Raw genomic sequence first — 18,518 nt, 5'->3', positions numbered from 1 at the left:
GAATCCGCACTTAATGACGTCTGGAAACCGTAAGTGGAGAGAAAATTAAATCCCTCCCTTACTCAGAGCTGCGAACTCCTTCCTGTTTACAGACGCGGCCGTTCCCCAGGGAAGAGTCATAAAAGTGTCAAAAGTGCCGTTTGTTTTTCAGTGAACTTTCTTTTCACGTTATGGGCATTACTGTAGTCATTTAAACGTGGCGTGCATGAGCACAAACACACACATTTATTTCCTGGATGCAAATGCAATGTATAATGTCCCATGGCTTACCACAGGTATGAAATGTACTGCAACGTTTCAATGCGATGAAATGACACCTTGATGAACTTACCTGCTCCGCTGCTAACAGAACAATGGACATGACAGAGAGACAGGGCAGTAGAGACATCGGCCCCGCAGCAATGGCCTATGGGCTCTCCTGGGACTATGACTGGGGCGGGTCTCTCTCAGAACCTCAGCTCCAAAGCCACCCTGCTGCCTTGTTGCCTCACCTTCCGCGTTCTGTTGATCTGCGCTTTTCTTATCTGAGCCGAAAGGGTTAAAAAACGGGCCTTTTCTTGTGGATCACAGGGATGAGGCAATCAAAAAGGCATTCTTTAGAAAAAAGAGGATATTTACATCTGTGCATTCATTTGCCATTGTCAGTGGATAACTGACAGCGGCCTGAATCATGGGCAGTGATGCAACTGTTATTAGACACTGACAGCAGGAGTCATCTCCAGCCCACTTCCTGCACGTCCTCACAGCTGCTTCACCTGGCGAACGGGAGTGTTGTGCTACAGTGGTCAGATACCGTACGGCAGCAGTGCATGCTGGGAGCCGAGGCTCTGAGAGCGGCCATCATCGGGAGGCGGAGTGAACGGATGAGAGACGCGCGAGTGCCCCACCTGTCTGTCTTTGGGCCCCACCTGTCCCGTGCGGGAGTCGGTGACCTCCTTGTACAGGCTGATGTCCAGGTAGTAGCCGGACTCGTTGGTGAGGAAGAGGCGGATGGGGATCTGCTTGCCGGTGGGCGTCAGGCGGATGTTGATCTTCAGCTCGGCCTGCAGGACACGCAGCTTCCAGAGCCGGCTGCCGTATCGCATCACCATGGAGCGCACAGACTCCTCGATCTGAGGGAGGGAGCGCGGAGAGGTTTTACACACACACACATACTAACAATCACACTCACATGCATACACCCGTACACAAACACGACTGCAAACAGATTTATCTAAACACACAAACACATTTGTATACACACATGTAAATATGAATGCAGGCATAAACACAAATGCACATCACTAACACTCAGCCCACAGACACACACTGACTGCTCAAGCTCTGCTCTCTGAACAACTGGACTGGTCTTCTGCCTGGTTGTTAACTACAGGTGTTAGCTTATTGTCTGTAATGAGACAGCATGTGAGATTCACACTCATGGGGGAGGCAGGAGTGGCTAAAGAAGGGTTTCAGCTGGGTGCCCCACCCACCTTAGAGGGGTCCATGATGACAGTGGGCACAAAGTTGAGGAAGATGTGGTTGCAGTCGGTGCGGACGGTGGTGTTGTTGAAGGCCACCTCCAGCTCGTCCATGGCCTCCAGCAGCAGCCTCTCGGCCTCATTGTGCAGGTACTCAAAGGAAGCCTCCTGCAGGGGAACCACAGGGGCAAAGGACCGGGTTCAGAGGGGGGGACCACGAGCGTGCGAACCGCAACCGAGAACAGCTACGGTCACAGTCACGGTCATGGTCATACGCGTGCTCACCTTGGTCACCAGGTCCGAGTGGCGGATGATGGCGCGGACGAAGAAGCGGTAGTCTGTGACCTCAGTGCCGACCTCCACGCGGGCGGCGCCCAGGTACAGGTGCATCTTGTGATTGGCGCAGGGGATGGCGGTCAGTTGAAAGTTGCGCATGCGGTTCAGCTCCAGCTGGAAGGCCAGCGCCGGCTCCAGGTGCCGGTAGATGCGGTCCTCCTCAAACTGGGAACACAGCAGGACCATCACGCCGAGAAACTCCACACAACAGCTACTTGATACGACTACGTTACAAAAAAAGACTAAAAATGCCACTGTTTGTGAGGGCAAGTTGGGTCCTCCAGCAATCTTTTACTGGGACAATGGGTGACGCAATCCCTGTAAATCGGGGGGAGACGGGCTGCTTGAGGAATAGTGGGTTTATTGAGATGGAAAATGCCCACAAGCGCACGGGCCGGACTGAGTAAATGAAATCAAAGGCAATCATATCCTATTAATGGGCGTCATTCCTCTCTTCCTCTGGGGGAAATAATTACAAAGTTCATTACTGTAATGAGTTTTTTGGTGGAGCTGTTTCAGAGGAGCAATAAAAGCCCAGGAGACGAGAGTGCCCCCATTGATCACGGCGCTCGGCTCCTGGGCCGGCCCCGCGTTTGAACTGCGCCGGGAACAGAATTGGAGCGAAAACACGTTTCTCCTGCCCTATCCCGCGTGACTCTGGCCTGGCCTACTCACCTTGACTCACTCCTGCTCAGTAACAAGAGGTCAGGCTGCATCTCATCTTACAAACGAAACTGCAGATTCGGTCTGCTGTGAATTTGCTCTTTAAATGGAAAACATTCCAAACATCCAATGTACTCAATGCGTTATATGTATTTATTTCTGTACTCGAGACTGATTTCAAATTACAGGAGCCTGCATTTATACTGTGGATGTCAATTTCTCTCATTTGCAGCTTGCTTTGCGTAAGATCTCTCTTCATGGAGTTTCAAAGGATTCTTGCCCAATTAAAGACTTGCTTGGGCTGACATTTTAGTGAAGAAAACTGCAAACAGCTGATACTGAGCCAGACCACCACCCTTGAGGGGGGTGCAGACAGGGGCGTTCTGTGCGAAGCGTATCTGGGAGGGACACAGACAGGGGGACACTCACCTTGTCTCTGGCCCGGAAGGTGAAAAACTTGGGAAACTCTCTCTGTATAGCGGCAGCAGCAGCAGTTTCAAGGGGAGGAGAGAAAAAAACAAAGTTAGGATTTCCGTCTGACACAGTCCATAAGGGGAATAGAGTAAAACAGCAAAGACACGGGGGAGGTCCTCGTTTCATCAATCCCCCACAATGCAATGCCCGCTCAAACAGCAAACAGCAGGGGCATGCACAAAGGAAGCAGAGTGGAGGGTTTTTAGTAACAGATTGCCTTGCAGGTTAGCTCAGCGTCAGGAGAAAGCGTGGGACGGAGCTGCGCTAGCTCTGACACTCAGGTCCTGCTGGAGCCGTCTGATCAGCATCATGAAAACAATCACCCCAATTTCCCCAAATAATGTAGCTCAACGTGGCGCCCAGCCAATCAGGAGATTTGACTGCGGGCGCGCAGGGAGCGATCCCTGTAACACTGCTAACTACCAGCAAATCACGCCAAATTGAGCACCAAGCAGAGCGGGATTCTATTGTCGCGAAGTTGCTGCGTTGCTGTGAAACACGCTGGGACTGTGTGTGTTACATCGCATGATGTTCACCATGGCAGAACTATTACTGTGAAGAGTAAAGCTCTGTACTCTTGATTTCTGACTAGAAACGGAAAAGGGCAGACCACAGCCAAAACCCATTCCCAATTTGCAACAGGGCTCACGGAAGTCGTGTACAAACGAGGAAATAAGCGTTCTCCTTTGAAAACTACCCCGCGTGTAATGACCAGTGTTTGAACTGACACGCTTCATCCCGGGCTCGGCATTTATTTAACAGCACAGTCCAATGATCTGCCTCCCGCCTTTCAGCACCGATTGCCTGCTAGTCGTCCAAACACAATTACGGTGAATTCGCCCATTAGGCATTCCGAGTTAATGGTGGCAATTGGTAGTTTGTAAATAGCCTCTGTCAATACACAATCACCTGACGGATGAATAAAACATCGGCTGTCTCCGCGCTGATTACGAATTTGGAAGCCATTGTGTCTCCGGGTGTCCGAGGGCTCTGAGGACTGGTGGGGATTTTTTAGGCTCACAGCGCACACCACCTCATCGAAACAATAACTGAACCAAGAGCGCTGGCTAATTAGCCCAGCTCCGGTCCCGGCGCGGGGGGTGCATGCCTGGCCAGAGCGCACCGGGCCAGCACAGGGCCCCTGGGTCCACCTCCCACCGGCGCTGACAGCACTGTGCTGTCGGCACTCAGCAATTTTCATCGCTGCAAGACGTCCGTAAGCAAGAGGGGGGGGGGGCTTTGTACCCTGCCAACTCAGAGCGCCCCAAAACCCCCAGCGGGCTGCATTCGCGGCTCGGCCAACAGGAAGCACAGCACGAGTCACCTGACCACGAGAGCGTCAGCGAGAGCGTGAAGGCGGAGCGCGCAGTAATCCACTTTTCTCCCACCATTAGGCCGCCCGCCGCCAGGATTTTGTTTTTTGAGGCGAGACAAAAAAAAAGCAAACGCTAAGGGTAATTTAATAGGATTTCATTCAGTGAAGGAAGAAGAGGGGGGGTCGAGGGGAATTGAGTGTCTTTTCTATAGGACACACAAACATCTTCTAATTAGAAGGACACAATGACGACAGTGATTGCCTCTGAGGCCTGGGAGACGAATCGACGGCATTGTAATCAAGGCGCCGCTCTTGTGTAATCAAATGAAGGCGAAAGGCGGTAATCCCGCCAAACAAGGGGAGGATGAAACGCCGCTGTCACGTATCCAAACTTCCTGGATGCAGAATGGCTGCCGCCGAGAAGGGCATGCGGTTGCTTGCGGTCGCATCCCATGCCTTTTAACTGGCCGACTGACATGTGTGATGTGGAAACGGAGACGCTGCAGCTGCAATTGTGAAGCTGCCGTGGATGTCAACAGATACAGGGTCCGTTTGGACTTGTGGCCAGACTGAGGAGCGGTATAGTGGTAGCAGGCCGGAGGGGGACTGGACAGTGTTGGACTGAACTCCAGGCTTCCCCTGGATGCAGGTGTTAGGGGGGGCAATGCTGAGGGGGGAGGGGAAAGGGAGGTAGGGAAGAAGTACATGTGAATGTGCAAGAAAATATACCCTCGTCTCCCAAGTGGCTCAGCTGGTTAAAGTGCTTGTTCTGAGCACAGGCTGAGGCCTACGGCCCGGGATCGAATCTGGCCACGTGATCAGCCAACAATGGCCAGGGCTCACAGCAGTGGAACAAACTGCCCTTGATCCATTGTGGTAGGGGCAGTTTGTTGTTGGGTTCCCTCCCCTCACCACTCTTACACATCCTTCAACTACTCAGCTACCTATGAAGGATGATGTTCCCTGATGTCATCTGAGCACGGTGCACTGTGGGACTTGTAGTGTGATAAGCCCCGCTGCGTGAGCGCAGAGGATGTTAGATCAGCCTACTATGTAATTGGAAATTCCGGAAAGAGGTGAACAAGGTGGAATAAAGCATAAAAAAGGCAAAAAGACAAATATACCCTCAGCACAGCAGCCCCGAGGCTGCTGAAGACGAGCCTCCACCCACCCCCACCCTCTCCTTCCCTCGCCCCCTGCCCTCCATCTACTCACATGGAATCTCTGATCCACCTCACAGTTGACCTGCTTTCTGAAATCCTGCTAACACAAGCCCAGAGACACAGGGCCAGGCACAGACAGAGAGAGGACAGAAGACACAAGACACAACACAGCTTGATTTGAGTAGGGGAAATTACCTTAAATTAGAAGACATCCAATCAAGCAACACGATCTAAATGAAAACATGCTTGTTTTTTTGAGCATCCTAGAAATGAAATACGCTGCATTGATTATAGCATCGTTGTGATTATTGTGGCAGAAATTGGACGGCGATCTGAGAAAAGATTACGAGCAAACTGAAGTCTACGCTGATGGATGAAGTCACGCAGTCACCTTTTGAGCCACAAGGAAGGTCAGCCTGCGGATGCCATGCTCGAACAGCAGCGATTTCTGTGGGGGAAAAAAGAATCTTTTATACCACATGATTGCAGGTTATGAAACAGCAACCCCTGGTGACTGGCTGACAGGGCACTAACTGGAGGGGGGTGAGTGCGTTGCAGGTTAATAATGCATTTCATGTGTGTAAGGAATCGGTAATGTATGCACATCAGAGGTCTGTGAAATCTGTGTGTGTGAGTATTGTGGGTTATTAAAACAGTGTGCATATAAGGTGTGTAAAGAATCCACTGTGTGCACATCAGGTGTAAGGCGTGTGTGTGTGTGTGTGTGTGTGTGTGTGTGTGTGTGTGTGTGTGTGTGTGCTTCTTCCTGTCAGTTTGCAAATGGCTTGTCAGTGTCAGGTATATAAAAACTTTGTTTGTGTATGTGTGTGTGTCTGTGTGCTGCTCTCCTTGGCAACCCTTTACAGGCTAACTTCTTCCAAGCAGGGCCCTCTTTGTCCCTCGGCAGTCAAGGCCAATTGGACAAGGCTGAGGTAATGGTGGTGGGCGTGGCCAGTCGGCAAGCTCTCCTGGCGCCAATAGCGGCAGGGAAATCGTGCAGTGTGGCCCAGGTCATTAGGGCCAGATTAGGCCATCAGTTACCTGAGGCACCTCTATTTACTCCTGCTGCGGCGGCCTCATTTTCTAGAGATATGATCCTAATTTTTGTGAGGGAACACAATGGGCCGGGAGGCCATTTGCCCCTGCCTGCCTCTCGATGCGGTATTTGTCTTTGATGCTGCTCTCTGATGTACCATACTCTCACACCCTGCTGGGGGGGAGTTGGCCTCCCGAGTTCTTTTCTCATTATTGCACTTTACTTCCTCTTGCACTTTCCATTCCAAGCGGCGTACCCTCTAAGTGCACCTCGGTGTCAGCGTAAGGCCTCCCCGATGCCAGCGCGCGGCAGACGCCGCATAAACCCAACCCCGCGCTGCCACCTCACACCGGGCCTTAAATCACCGGCCCGCTTCGCTGCAAAAACGAGGCGCGCCGAGACCTCGAGACAAAACGGGCTCCCGCGCCCGGTTCGGAGACGCCTGACAGCCGCGTAATTACCGCGGAAACACTCCGCTCCCAATTAAGAGTCCGTGTACGTGAGGGCCTCTGAAACGTTCCAGTGTGTACAGCGGACAATTCCGCAGGAAAAAAGCTGAGATCATAGCGTTTGAATGCTGGGAGCTGAAGGCCCCCTATTCAACAGTGAAGGAGATTAAAATTTTGAAATGTGTAAATGTCTTTAACACCCTGAAGCCAGGCGATAAACCGTGATGCGCGCGTCGGAGGGAGAGGCGTGCAGAGGGAGCGAGGGAGGGAAAAAGATGCAGACGAGGGTAAATCTCCAGGATGTTCTGGGCTGGGACATACCTTCACTTTGACTCCTCCGCTGTTCCGTGGGCTTGTAAGCCTTCAATTAAGTGACGGCAACCTTTTTCAAGTCAGTAATCCTCTTAGCGCAGAGCCTAGCCTTTGCTGTGTGTGGTTTCTGTGCCACTCGGGGGGGAAAGGAATTCTCTGCCCACTTTGCCTGCAGCTCTTCTGCACCGCCACTGAGCATGCTCAGTAGAGGCTGACAGCCTCAACAGCAGATGGGGGGGGTCGGGGGCTCTCACCTTGGACTGGGTGAACTCTCTGAACATGCTGGCCAGACCGTCGTCGTCGATATCGCTGTCGGTCTTGATGGCCACGTTGAGGATGTGAATGGGCTCTTCCTGGGCGCTCTGGAAGGGTCACACACAGTGCGACGTTCAGGTTCATGGAAAAAGCATCGCCCACATAACACACCTCAACAGGGTGACAGACTGGTAGTGACACACCAGTGGTGAGCTTAAATGAGGAGATGTAGGGTATAATGGAAGCATGTGGGACACGTATGGGATGAGGCGTCTGTTTAGACACCTGCCGACATCCAGCAACAGACCCACCCCTCCCGCCATTCCCAATCCTATTTGCCCTTTCTAAGCCCTCCCCTCAAATGCTACCCTCTGACTATCACCTCACTGAGCACCTCCCTCTCTGATGCATTGTTTGAGTGGTTTAAAAGTCCACAATTACCCAAGCAGAGATTCAGTGAGAACTTGCTCACTCTTAGAAATACTCGAAAATATCAAAACTATAGTTAGGGTCAACTGCATTTTCATTCAGTAAATCCAGGGAATGAACTGAAACACCAATTTAAAATGACTCAGCATTTTCTGATTCCAAAGATTTTGCAAAAAATTAATTTAATTTCAGTTCATTTCTGGAAACTGAAACGGAACTGACCCTGACCCTGACCCTGACCCTGGTAGACATTCAAATAACGTTGACCATACACATGTGTGTGGGAGTGTAGTATGAAGGATGCCCCATCCAAAGAGCAGGATGTGAGGCACAGCCACACCTCTGGGGGGTGTTAATGGCCGAGGCCCCGTCTCTCACCTTACTGTCCTCCTCTCCGTACAGCACGGGGTTCCCTCCCTCTGGGAAAGTGGGGCTCGGGGGAGGGGAGTCGGAGAAGCAGCTCATCACGTCGCTGATGTTCCTGGGGGACACGAGAGGCCCGCTGGTAAGGATCGTTCCGCCGGCCCCGCAAGAGCGGGCCTACGCTGGAGACGGGAGGGGGGGGGGGGCTGGTGTGCGGGGGCGGGCCTCACCTGGTGAACTCCTGGAAGGAGCGGAAGGAGACCATGGCGCCCATGCGCTGGCAGGGCGGGGTGAAGGAGGTGTCCAGCAGCACGTCGCTCACGCTGGCCACGTGCACCATGCCGTAGTGGTTCAGGTTGGAGGAGAACGACATCCTGCCAGCGCGACACGAACAGCGTTAGACCTCAGCACGCGCCGCCCAGCCGCCCAAGCCAACAGCCGCGTCCTCCACCGCCTGCCGCTTCCACCATGCGTCACCTGCCAAGGGCTCCGCCCTGCCGCACCCCCAACAAAGACACCTCCGTACCTGCCACTAAGACACCTTCATATCAGCTACTAACCTACCTTTGTATTGGCCACTAAAAATACCACTGCAGCTACCTACCTGGACTCACCACTACAAACCTATGTTCCTTCATGACCACTATGCTCTGCAACCAAAAGGCATCTGGTGGTCCTGTCACATCGTGGCATGAAATTGCTATCCAGAACTTTCTCCTCCATTTCCCCCTCGATGGTGGAATGAACTTCCATACTCCATCTGATCTGCTGAGTCCCTCACTATCTTCAAGAAAGACGCAGCTCTTCTGCGTTCACATGAACACCTGGAAGACTACCACCTAAAGCAATTTCTTGTGTCTTAAACTTTGCCTTCCTTAAAAAATTCAAATATATGGTTTCATGCACTCTTATCTCTACCAGCTAGCTTGTACCTTGTTTGGTCAACTATTAAAACTTATTTATGCAGCCCCTCTAATTTTGTTGACTCCTTATATGGCTTTTTGCTTGTGTTGTACTATGCCTCACTTGTAAGTCGTTTTGGATCTGCCAAATGAATAAATGTAAATATAATGTAACCTTCAAGCTCCAGCTCTCAAGACATCACAAGCGAGTCTGGCACACAGGTTAGACTCCCGAGTCAATTCATTTTCGTTTCCTGTTCCTCGTGGCGGCTCTTAGAAGGGAACTGGAAGGTAGTTTGGCACAGACCACAAGCCATGGTCTAAGCTGCAGGAATGCACGCCTCCAGACCGTCTATAAGAAGAAGCTCCAGAAAGAGGATGTCTGTGTCCGTCTGGTGGCTGCCACCAGACTCTCCCAGGAATATAAGGACTCTCTGAGGGGGATGTGACAGATGACCGGCCCCTCTCCAATGCCTGGCGCTACCACTCACCTAAGACAGCTGGCAAAGATGACCGTGTGAGGCAAACCATGGGGGGCAGAGACACCCCTCACAAGCAGAGGGAGTTTACTCAGTTTAGGACATCAGAGAACAGGTGACAAGCTTCCCTCATCAGCTTAGGTAATTCCCCAAAGGTCCCCTCTTCTGTGGCCTACGCACACAGGGAGAGGGGAATCGAGGAACCCAGAGTCCAGAGGAAGACAATTCAAGGACCAATGAAGAGCTCCTTCGCTCGCCCTCCCTGACACGCCTGCTCCGCCCTATCTTGGCATAGCGGTATATTCCTGAGAAAATGTAGTCAAACATGCTTAGCGTACTACATCACTACTGCATCACCACACAGGTGGCAAATCACTGTCATATACACAGAAACAGTGTTTCAGTTAGCATTAAACCTTAGCATTTCCCATAGCAATTACACAATTAATCAACCTCAATGCTTCCCTATCTTCCCCATTGAAAAGCACTGCTCTTCAGCAACATACACATACTCTCACACATGTACTCACTCACAGACTCAAATCCACACACAAGTTGGAGTCAATTTCAAACAGAACTCAAATTTTCTGTCAATTCAAACTTTTTATAAGAATTTGCACTGAAATTGAAAAATTGGGACACAACTGAAATTGAAAATGGCCTTTAACAGGAAAAGGAACTCCACTTTAAATCTAGTCAGTTTCACACATATTTAGTCGGCTTAATAAATGTCATTGCATGAATGAAAAACATCAGTATATCAATATTTACTTAGCTTAATGGGATAAATGAATTATTCACAGGCTGTGAGCTATGTTATTTCTCAAGCTAACACATCTGCATGTACAAACCATAATCTCCAGAAAGAATGGATACCATGACATATTCAATTGTGCTGCCACTTAAACAGAATCTCAACTCCATTGAATTCAATCTAGTAGATTTCAATTCAAATCTGCCCAAAGGTGCTCTATTTTAAGCAGAAACTATTTTGCAGGTGTTTCTGGGATACATACACACACAGCCACACTTACATTGTAAAATGACCTGCACCATTAACACCCATTATGGGTTTTTATTTGAAATGAACTGTTGTCGAAAAGACTATACACGACAATGGAGTTGCTGTACAAAAACTGTACAAAATTGCAGAACAAAATTCTGTTATTTTTCATTGGCTACAGTAAAAGTTAAACTGGAGTTTTGACTGCCTGGAAATATTACAGGAATTGAAAGCATAGTTGGAAATGCACTTTGAGCAGGAGAAGAAGAATTTGGAATTGATCCCAACCCTGAAATAAACTCAAGCACACTCACACACATTGCAGAGAACTTAACCACTATGCTGCAGAAAGCCATGCTTTGCCATTAGTGTCAAATCTCTGTGATCAACCAGCGAGAGCTCCAATCAAGGGCCAGTTTCCTTAAAGGAAAAATACTACCACAACTACCACAAACAGCAGCATGGCCAATCAGGCCGGGTCTTGTCCTATGACTCAGAGTTCCAATTGGTCAAAGTGCTGAGATTTATTGATCGTGATTGGACATTTAGCCGTGGGCATTCAGAGAAATCAGGGCACTTGTTTAATTTTAAATGGCAAATTTAACTGGATTAAACAACTGAAGGTATTACTTTCAGACGTTAATCCGGTAACTTCACCCAAGGCTAGATAAGGGTGAATTGTTTTATTTGGTACCATTTGTATTTTTACGCTGCTGTCCAAAACCCATTCTTGACCATGCTGCTTTATATTAATAGGACTTCTCTGTTAATCACTACAGTGTAGACTGCTGTCATTCTAGAACCCTACATACTGGATGGCAATAGAAAGAATGTGTACTATACCTGTTTAGAGTGGGGATGTTCCCTCTGCAATCAAACAACATTAATTACTGATTGGTTAGTGGCAGGCAACAGTAAGAGGAAGCTGTCAGAGTCCTAAGCAGTGTGTGGTCTCTCTCAGAGGTCATGACCTTATTGTGCTCTACTGAATTGTACAATCACTCCGCACAATAACAAAATTGGCAAGCTGTCAAGCCTTCCACTTCCTTGCATAAAGAAATGGAAATTGCTCAGTCTATGTTGCCATAAATGGAGTGAGTTTAACTTCATCTTTAGATGATGCTCAATGTTTGCCACCAACGTGTGTAATTTAAGACCACACAGATTGCTGAGGAATACGGGCGTGTGGTTCATGTGCTGCCCTGCCCATGTTAACGCCGTGACACCGAAGTGAAAGGCAGGTGGCCATCAGCTGCAGGCAGGCGCAGTTTCCCACATCCGTACCATTCGATGCACACAGATTCTGCCCGCTAGCGCGCGACCCTGGATCAGTTTCAACCTTCTTCTCCTAGAGAGGCTGTGATCAAGATAAAGGGCCAGACGGGCTGATCCCGGATCAGTTTCGGGATGGAGAGCGTGCCCAGCTCTCACTCTGTAACCCAGGGAACGCGCGTGAACAGCAGCAGATCGTCGACCACACACACGCTTACTCATTGACGGCTCTCCTCCTTCACATGCAATCACATCTCTGTGTCCCACCCCACCTACACCCTCAGTACACTGCTACTCAGTGTGCTTTAATGACTGTAACAGAGGCAGTCAGCTAGGGATTCGTACAGGTTAAGCCAGGTTCATGCAAATCTGTGCCGTTGGCAACAGGCGATCACTGATGTGAGAGTTTATTATGGGGAAAGGATAAAGACACTTCCAAAAATAACAAAATCCAAAAATCACTGGGGACATGTAAACCACATTTAACACAAACACAGCAGTAACAATCGCCATGAAGCTATCACAGGTGCAGTACAAACACTCCCACACGGCATTAAGTTTGTTCAAGCAAGCAAGAGGTAGCTGAAGCTAAATAGATAAACAAAATTAAAATTAAGACAATTAAGATGGTGATGAAAGCAATGGACCTGTAACAACCGATCGTCACTAAGTTTAAAAATTCGGATCGGCTTGTTTGCAGCAAACCGGGGTCCAGTCTCGTGCAGTTACCACGTAATTTAATCATTACACATTGCCTATGAAAGGCTCCATTTCGAGGGACTGGAAAACTAATTGGGGGGGGGGGGTGATGGTAGCAGTTTTGCTGGGCCTCCCCGCGGTCAGAGCAATTAAACAGGAGGGACACCCGATTTCAACCATGAGCTGCGGTGCAAACCTGCGGCAGTGTCCCTGCCATCTCTCACATTTCTCTTACTCACCATCAAAACTGAGCCAGATTATGAAAGGCTCCCATCTGCTTACAGAGACACAGGCAGGCTTCTGCCGCAGTGCCGAGCTGACAGCGGGCAGCGCTGCAGTGCATCATGGGTACCTGTTGGGGTGGGAGGTGGGCAGCATGAACTGGAACTCCACGATGCAGGTGTTGTCCTTCAGCTGGCGGTGCTGGACGCTGTTGAGCTCGTAGGCGATGTAAGCTCTGCGCACATACACCTGGGAAACAGGGCAAAGACACAGTTATGGGCATCACTGGATATCGCTGGGTATGTCTCCGTAACGAAAGACCATCACTTTTACCCTCACAATCGACTGTTTTTGCTTATCAGATAAACAAAAGGCAACCTGGGGATAAGTTAGAATATGCAGAACAGTTATGATGCACATGGGTGGTAGTGTAGCATAGCGGTTAAGGAGCAGGACTCGTGACCGAAAGGGGGCACTGCTGTTGTACCCTCAGGTAAGGTACTTAACTCACAGTTGCCTCCAGCTGTATAAATGGATAAGATTGTAAAAAAAAGTGTAACCTATGTAAGTCGCTCTGGGTAAGAGCGTCTGCTAAATGCCAGTAACGTAATGTAAATGTAATGTAACATGGATCGAAACTGATATTTTGCTTGAAATCAAGTGAAAACCCTTACTCAAGGGAATCTAGGATTCAGGTCTGGAATCCAAATCCTGAACCCCAACCCCACAGCGAGGGGGGTAAAGCTCAGCTGTGGCCTCTCACCTCAAGCGCGGCCATCCTGACAACCTGGTTGCTGTGATAGAAGAAGTTGGGCAGCACGTCAAAGATGGAGGTCTCCGACAGGATCAGTTTCTGGGTTGGGAGGGACAAAGCAGTCAATGCAATCAGCAACGAACTCACCACAGGAAAAGGAACAGTAAAAATCAGCACAGCCGGTGGTCTCAGAACCCAAATGATCCCGTTTGATTTTTCCTCCTCTTCCTGGCTTGCAGCCAGTAAGGATATCTGTCTACAGGTTTAGATTTCAGAGAGACTTCACCTGGCGGTTTACTATCAAAACACGTTTCCTGTCTTCTCTTCCTTCTATCCGATTACTTGCTTCTGCTGTTGTGTTGGTCGGTGTGGCTACAGCTAGGTCTTGAATACAAATGTGTACCGTTTCCATAATTTCAACTTGTCAGCTACATCTGCAACAACCCTGAATACTTTCTCCCTGTAATTCTGCTGCTAACACAATACTTCAGACAGAGGGATCCAAGAAAGTGTTTTTTATTGTGAGGGAAGTAAGTGATTGGACACTTCTCTGTACTAGCCAGCCCAGATAAGAGCACTGAGCGTTTGCAGCATCTGGTGTGAGGTCACAGCATCAAGACCATGGCTGACATGCTGTGGGTGTAAGCAGGGGGGCAGGGAGAATGTGCGGGTGGGGCGGGGCCAGTGGCTACCTGCAGGTTTTCGATGCAGAACTGGTGCCCGTACATATCGATGGCGGAGAGGAAGATGGACTCCACCTGGTTGTGCCGGAGCTCGTACGAGGGCAGGTGAGAGGCAATCAGCACCTGATAGAGGCAGGACAGAGAAGTATTTCAACAGTCAATACCCATTATGAGCACTCTCTGTTGGAGCCCCTGAGGGATGGCTTATGTCATGACCCTATTCACCAAAAACCTTCCCTTGTCCCCCAGATCACCACAACACTATTCAGACTTCTCATTCAAATAATTTCCCGTTATTCAATGGCTACAGTTACTTATGAGTTCATGAAATATTATGGTAATTAACAGCGCTTGTGTGTGTGTTCTCTACAGTTTAGGAATGGAAGTACACTGCAGTATGACTCCTTTCTCTCCATGTGCTGAGCTTAGCCATACGTATCAGGCTATGATTGTGATGGCTACTCTCATGCTGCTTCTAACATCTAGTTTCTACTAGTTCTCAGTATATGCTTAGTAATTTCAGGGGAGCTGCACGTCTCTCTTACACGGATGGTTCTGGAAAGGGCAGGGGAGAGGTCGATGTGCAGGGAGCTCATGTGGAAGGACCAGGTGAAAAGGGATAGACAGCTGTACACAAATGACACATGGTCTGCCACCAAGTTCTGTTCTGGTCAACACACGGCTTCAAGGAATATGGCACTCTCCAACGGCAGCCATGCAGACACCCACACAAACACACACACAAACACAGCACTGCAGAAAGGGTGCAGCACCCTCAGGAAACGGTGACAGACACAGTGTAGAGCGCTCGCTCACCTGTCGGGCCCGCAGCGCCACCTTGGCGTTGGTGGTCTTACTGAGCTGGGTCAGCTCGGTCAGGATGGCCATCAGCTCGTCGGTCAGTGTGGGGTCGCGGCCGCACAGCTGGTCCTGGAGAACAGAGAAACAAACCTGTTTCGCCAACAGGAAATCCGATAAACAACGTCACAAGGAAAGAGAATCAAGACAAACAGCTGAGGATGCTGGGGGATGTGTTTTAGAGGGAGGTGTGTGTGTGTGTGTATGTGTGTGTGTGTGTGAGAGAGAGAGAGAGGTAGGGGGACACAGGGTTTTGGGTGTGTGGGGAAGGGGGGGCGCTTTGTCAGTGTTGTAATCTGTAACCCTCACCTGGCTTTTGCACCAGGAGGGGTAAACAGGGATGGGGAGGAGGAAGAGGGGCCCGGTGCTGGGGGGGTGGGGGGGGTTGTGAGGGCTGTTACTCAGAAAAGGCCTCGCGCCTCGGCGACACCCCGCAGTAATTACACACTTGAGCGGCTGGACTGTGAAGGAAACTGAGGGTCTGAGCGGGAGCCCAGCTGCCTCCCTCCCTCCCCATCACCAGAGCCCTGATTACCGCCCCGGCCCCCCTCAACCCCCCCAATCCTCCCAGGAAATACCGCTTTGTGTCCCGGTAATGAGATTCTCTCACACCCAGACTTATTTACAATACCAGGCAGGGGACGCAGGAACAAGAGGAGAGGAGAGAGAACAGCACACTGCCTATATCACTGGGCCATTATGCCCTCTCAGAATATCGAGAGAGAGGACGGGGGGGATGTGGGGGTGTGTGTGGGGGGGGCTGCGGTCTGGCCTTTTACTTTCCTGGAGCGAAGATTGATTTTGGAATGTCACAGAGAATGGGTCGGTTCTCATTTTCCAAATTTGTTTTACTGTGCAAGGGAAAGATAATGATTCAATTCGGCGTTATAAATATGAGGCTGCTGGGCAGGCGGCTCAGTCTCTGGTACGGCTGAGCGGCGATGCCCTGGTCGGGGCGCTGTGTCTGGCGGCGGCCGGGCCCTACTCACGATCAGCATGGTGACCAGCAGGTTCTTCTTGGTGACCTGGGCGTGCGAGAAGATGTAGTTCAGCACGTTGGCCATGTCGCCCTTGTTCTCCTCCCGCAGCGTGAACACACACTTGTCGTAGTGTCCTGGAGAGGAACGCAATTAAACACGTCAGCGTGGGGCGCCCGCTGGCCAGCGTCACACTGCCGAGGACACGCTGAGGCCTGCGAAAAACAGCGGCTCAGGCACACACACGGGGACACACACACACGGACACACACACACACGGACACACACACACACGGACACACACACACACACACGGACACACACACACACGGACACACACACACACAGGGACACACACACACGGACACACACACACGGACACACACACACTCGGACACACACACACTCGGACACACACACACTCGGACACACACACACACACTCGGACACACACACACACTCGGACACACACACACACTCGGACACACACAGACACACACACACACACTCACACACGGATACACACACAGGCACTCACACACATACACATACAAACATTCACGCAGATACAGACACACACACACACATACAAACATTCACACAGATACAGTCACACACACACTGTATAGACACATATCCACACACACACACACACACACACACACATACACATAAACACTCATGCCAATGCACACACAGAGACACACATACACGCCGACACGCACACAGACACGCTTCAGTTGTCAGTGGGACAGGGGTGATTAAGAAGTCACCGGAGTTCTGTCCTGCTAGCAAAGCACCACAGTGACCTGGATTTAAACAACACTTCTGCAGGATTTTTAAGTGATCTGCACCGCTCGTAACTTCCAAAGGATACCTGCAGGCATAGTAACCCTACAAGACATTTAAAGTTGCAGCGTAACACTGAGGGAAAGCATGGTTTTAGCCAGTGGCTGAAGCACAACTGTGTCACGGCTGTCAGACTTTTGCCTTTCTACCTTTTGTCCTGATTTCACACAGACCAAATGCTCCAAAGGCCAACAACCAATTTAACATGTGTTATTGTATTAGTCTCCGCACTGACTTATTGTCCAGGCGAAATCACCTTTTACTCAAAAGGCTCTTTTCTGTTAAATCCTGAAATGAAAAGCATGTATACTACACCTCAGCGAACCTATTTTTCTTACTGAGGCCTGTTTTTTTATTTTGGTGTAGAGTGATCTCTTCATTTGTTTCCGGATGGAACTTCAGCTTTAAGTTGGTGAATGCATCTGGCAAGCCTGCAGCCTCTCTGTTAGTTTGAGTTAGTCTGCATAGCTACCAACTGCAGCAACAAATATACCCTTGTTTGTAACAGAAACTGAGATGGAATTAACTCTGAGTAGATTACATGGGGGAAAAAAGCAATTAAATTAACCGTGAAAGTCTATTCATTTTATCCCAGGAACATATTTTTCAGGCTTTATGGTGGAAACAAATATTGACTGAAGAACAAAGAAAGATGCAGGTGCACAGTCTTAGCTGTGTCATACTGCCATCATGTGGACACATTTAGGAACTGCACTGCTGCAAAAGAGAGCGGACACATTTGGGGGGAAAAACCCCTTTCTGCAGGACCAGATAGTGTCATGCAGCGCTGTGAAATAAAAAGGATTACAGACAAATTCCTCAGAACTAGAGCTAATCCTTTCAATGCTCTTCATGCTGAAGGTCCTGCATTTCCCAGCAAAACTCCATCGCTCTGCTCTTGCGCACATCTGCGAGGGCGAGCTCAGCGGCCAGGGGTCCTCACCGCTCTGGAACTGCACCTCCACCTTCAGGTACTGCCTGAGCAGGTCCATCACCACCGCCTTCATGTGCCCGCGGATGCCACTGCGGTACCTGGGCAGGAACAGGGACGGGTCAGGTACTGGCCAGCAGCAGAAACAAATGGCCACTTAGGAATTGTGGTTTCAAAAAGAGGAAGAGCGGAAGAGAGGAAGAGAGAAAGCTTGCGCAAAGAGCCATGTGCGGACTGAATGTGTGTGGCTGTGCGTTTTATGGTGTAATGGTGGCCACACCAAAACCACATCAGAGCTTTGTCCTCCCACACGGGGCGTTGCAGCACAAGTGCTTACATCAGCTCTGTGGACAGGGTTATGTGCCACGCTCTGCGGATACATGCGGCCCCCGGCTCTTCGGGGCAGGTTAAGGGGGCACACAGGCCCAGGGAGAGGGGCGTGCACGTGTGTGGGGCGACTCACTTCTGCACCAGCTGCACGATGCTCTGCGTGTTCATGAAGAAGACCTCACGCTCGGACTTGCGGTTCAGCGTGGCGGCGTGGCTGTCAAGGATGTTCGCGATCTGAAACGCAGATCAGCCGAGAGAACGATGACCACGCTTTCATTAGCACGCGCCATCACTGCAGCCGATA

The 18,518-nt window shown here is 50.1% G+C and overlaps 1 protein-coding gene across 12 annotated transcripts in view; it reads right to left on the bottom strand.

Moving 5' to 3' along the window:
- The window catches only part of acaca (acetyl-CoA carboxylase alpha), a 62,924-nt gene that overhangs the window by 29,766 nt on the left and 14,640 nt on the right, over positions 1-18,518 (bottom strand). For 3 of the 12 annotated variants that reach the window (XM_036525856.1, XM_036525854.1, XM_036525855.1), the window contains exons 21-37: positions 18,348-18,448; positions 17,897-17,985; positions 16,117-16,241; positions 15,086-15,220; positions 14,279-14,392; positions 13,596-13,685; positions 12,963-13,081; positions 11,483-11,506; positions 8,486-8,629; positions 8,271-8,373; positions 7,463-7,570; positions 5,803-5,859; positions 5,464-5,511; positions 2,889-2,930; positions 1,746-1,961; positions 1,473-1,628; positions 888-1,112 (exon numbers count right to left, since the gene is read on the bottom strand). In XM_036525856.1, coding sequence (XP_036381749.1) covers positions 888-1,112; positions 1,473-1,628; positions 1,746-1,961; positions 2,889-2,930; positions 5,464-5,511; positions 5,803-5,859; positions 7,463-7,570; positions 8,271-8,373; positions 8,486-8,629; positions 11,483-11,506; positions 12,963-13,081; positions 13,596-13,685; positions 14,279-14,392; positions 15,086-15,220; positions 16,117-16,241; positions 17,897-17,985; positions 18,348-18,448 — 1,896 coding nt within the window. The remainder of the gene's footprint in view (positions 1-887; positions 1,113-1,472; positions 1,629-1,745; positions 1,962-2,888; positions 2,931-5,463; positions 5,512-5,802; positions 5,860-7,462; positions 7,571-8,270; positions 8,374-8,485; positions 8,630-11,482; positions 11,507-12,962; positions 13,082-13,595; positions 13,686-14,278; positions 14,393-15,085; positions 15,221-16,116; positions 16,242-17,896; positions 17,986-18,347; positions 18,449-18,518) is intronic. The other 9 variants (XM_036525859.1, XM_036525857.1, XM_036525858.1 and 6 more) reach the window with 9 other exon arrangements.

The sequence above is a fragment of the Megalops cyprinoides genome, chromosome 3 (assembly GCF_013368585.1).
Source record: "Megalops cyprinoides isolate fMegCyp1 chromosome 3, fMegCyp1.pri, whole genome shotgun sequence".
Classification (NCBI taxonomy): Eukaryota; Metazoa; Chordata; class Actinopteri; order Elopiformes; family Megalopidae; genus Megalops; species Megalops cyprinoides.
Note: the sequence above shows the minus strand (reverse complement) of the source record. Positions and strands in the feature narration are given on the sequence as shown.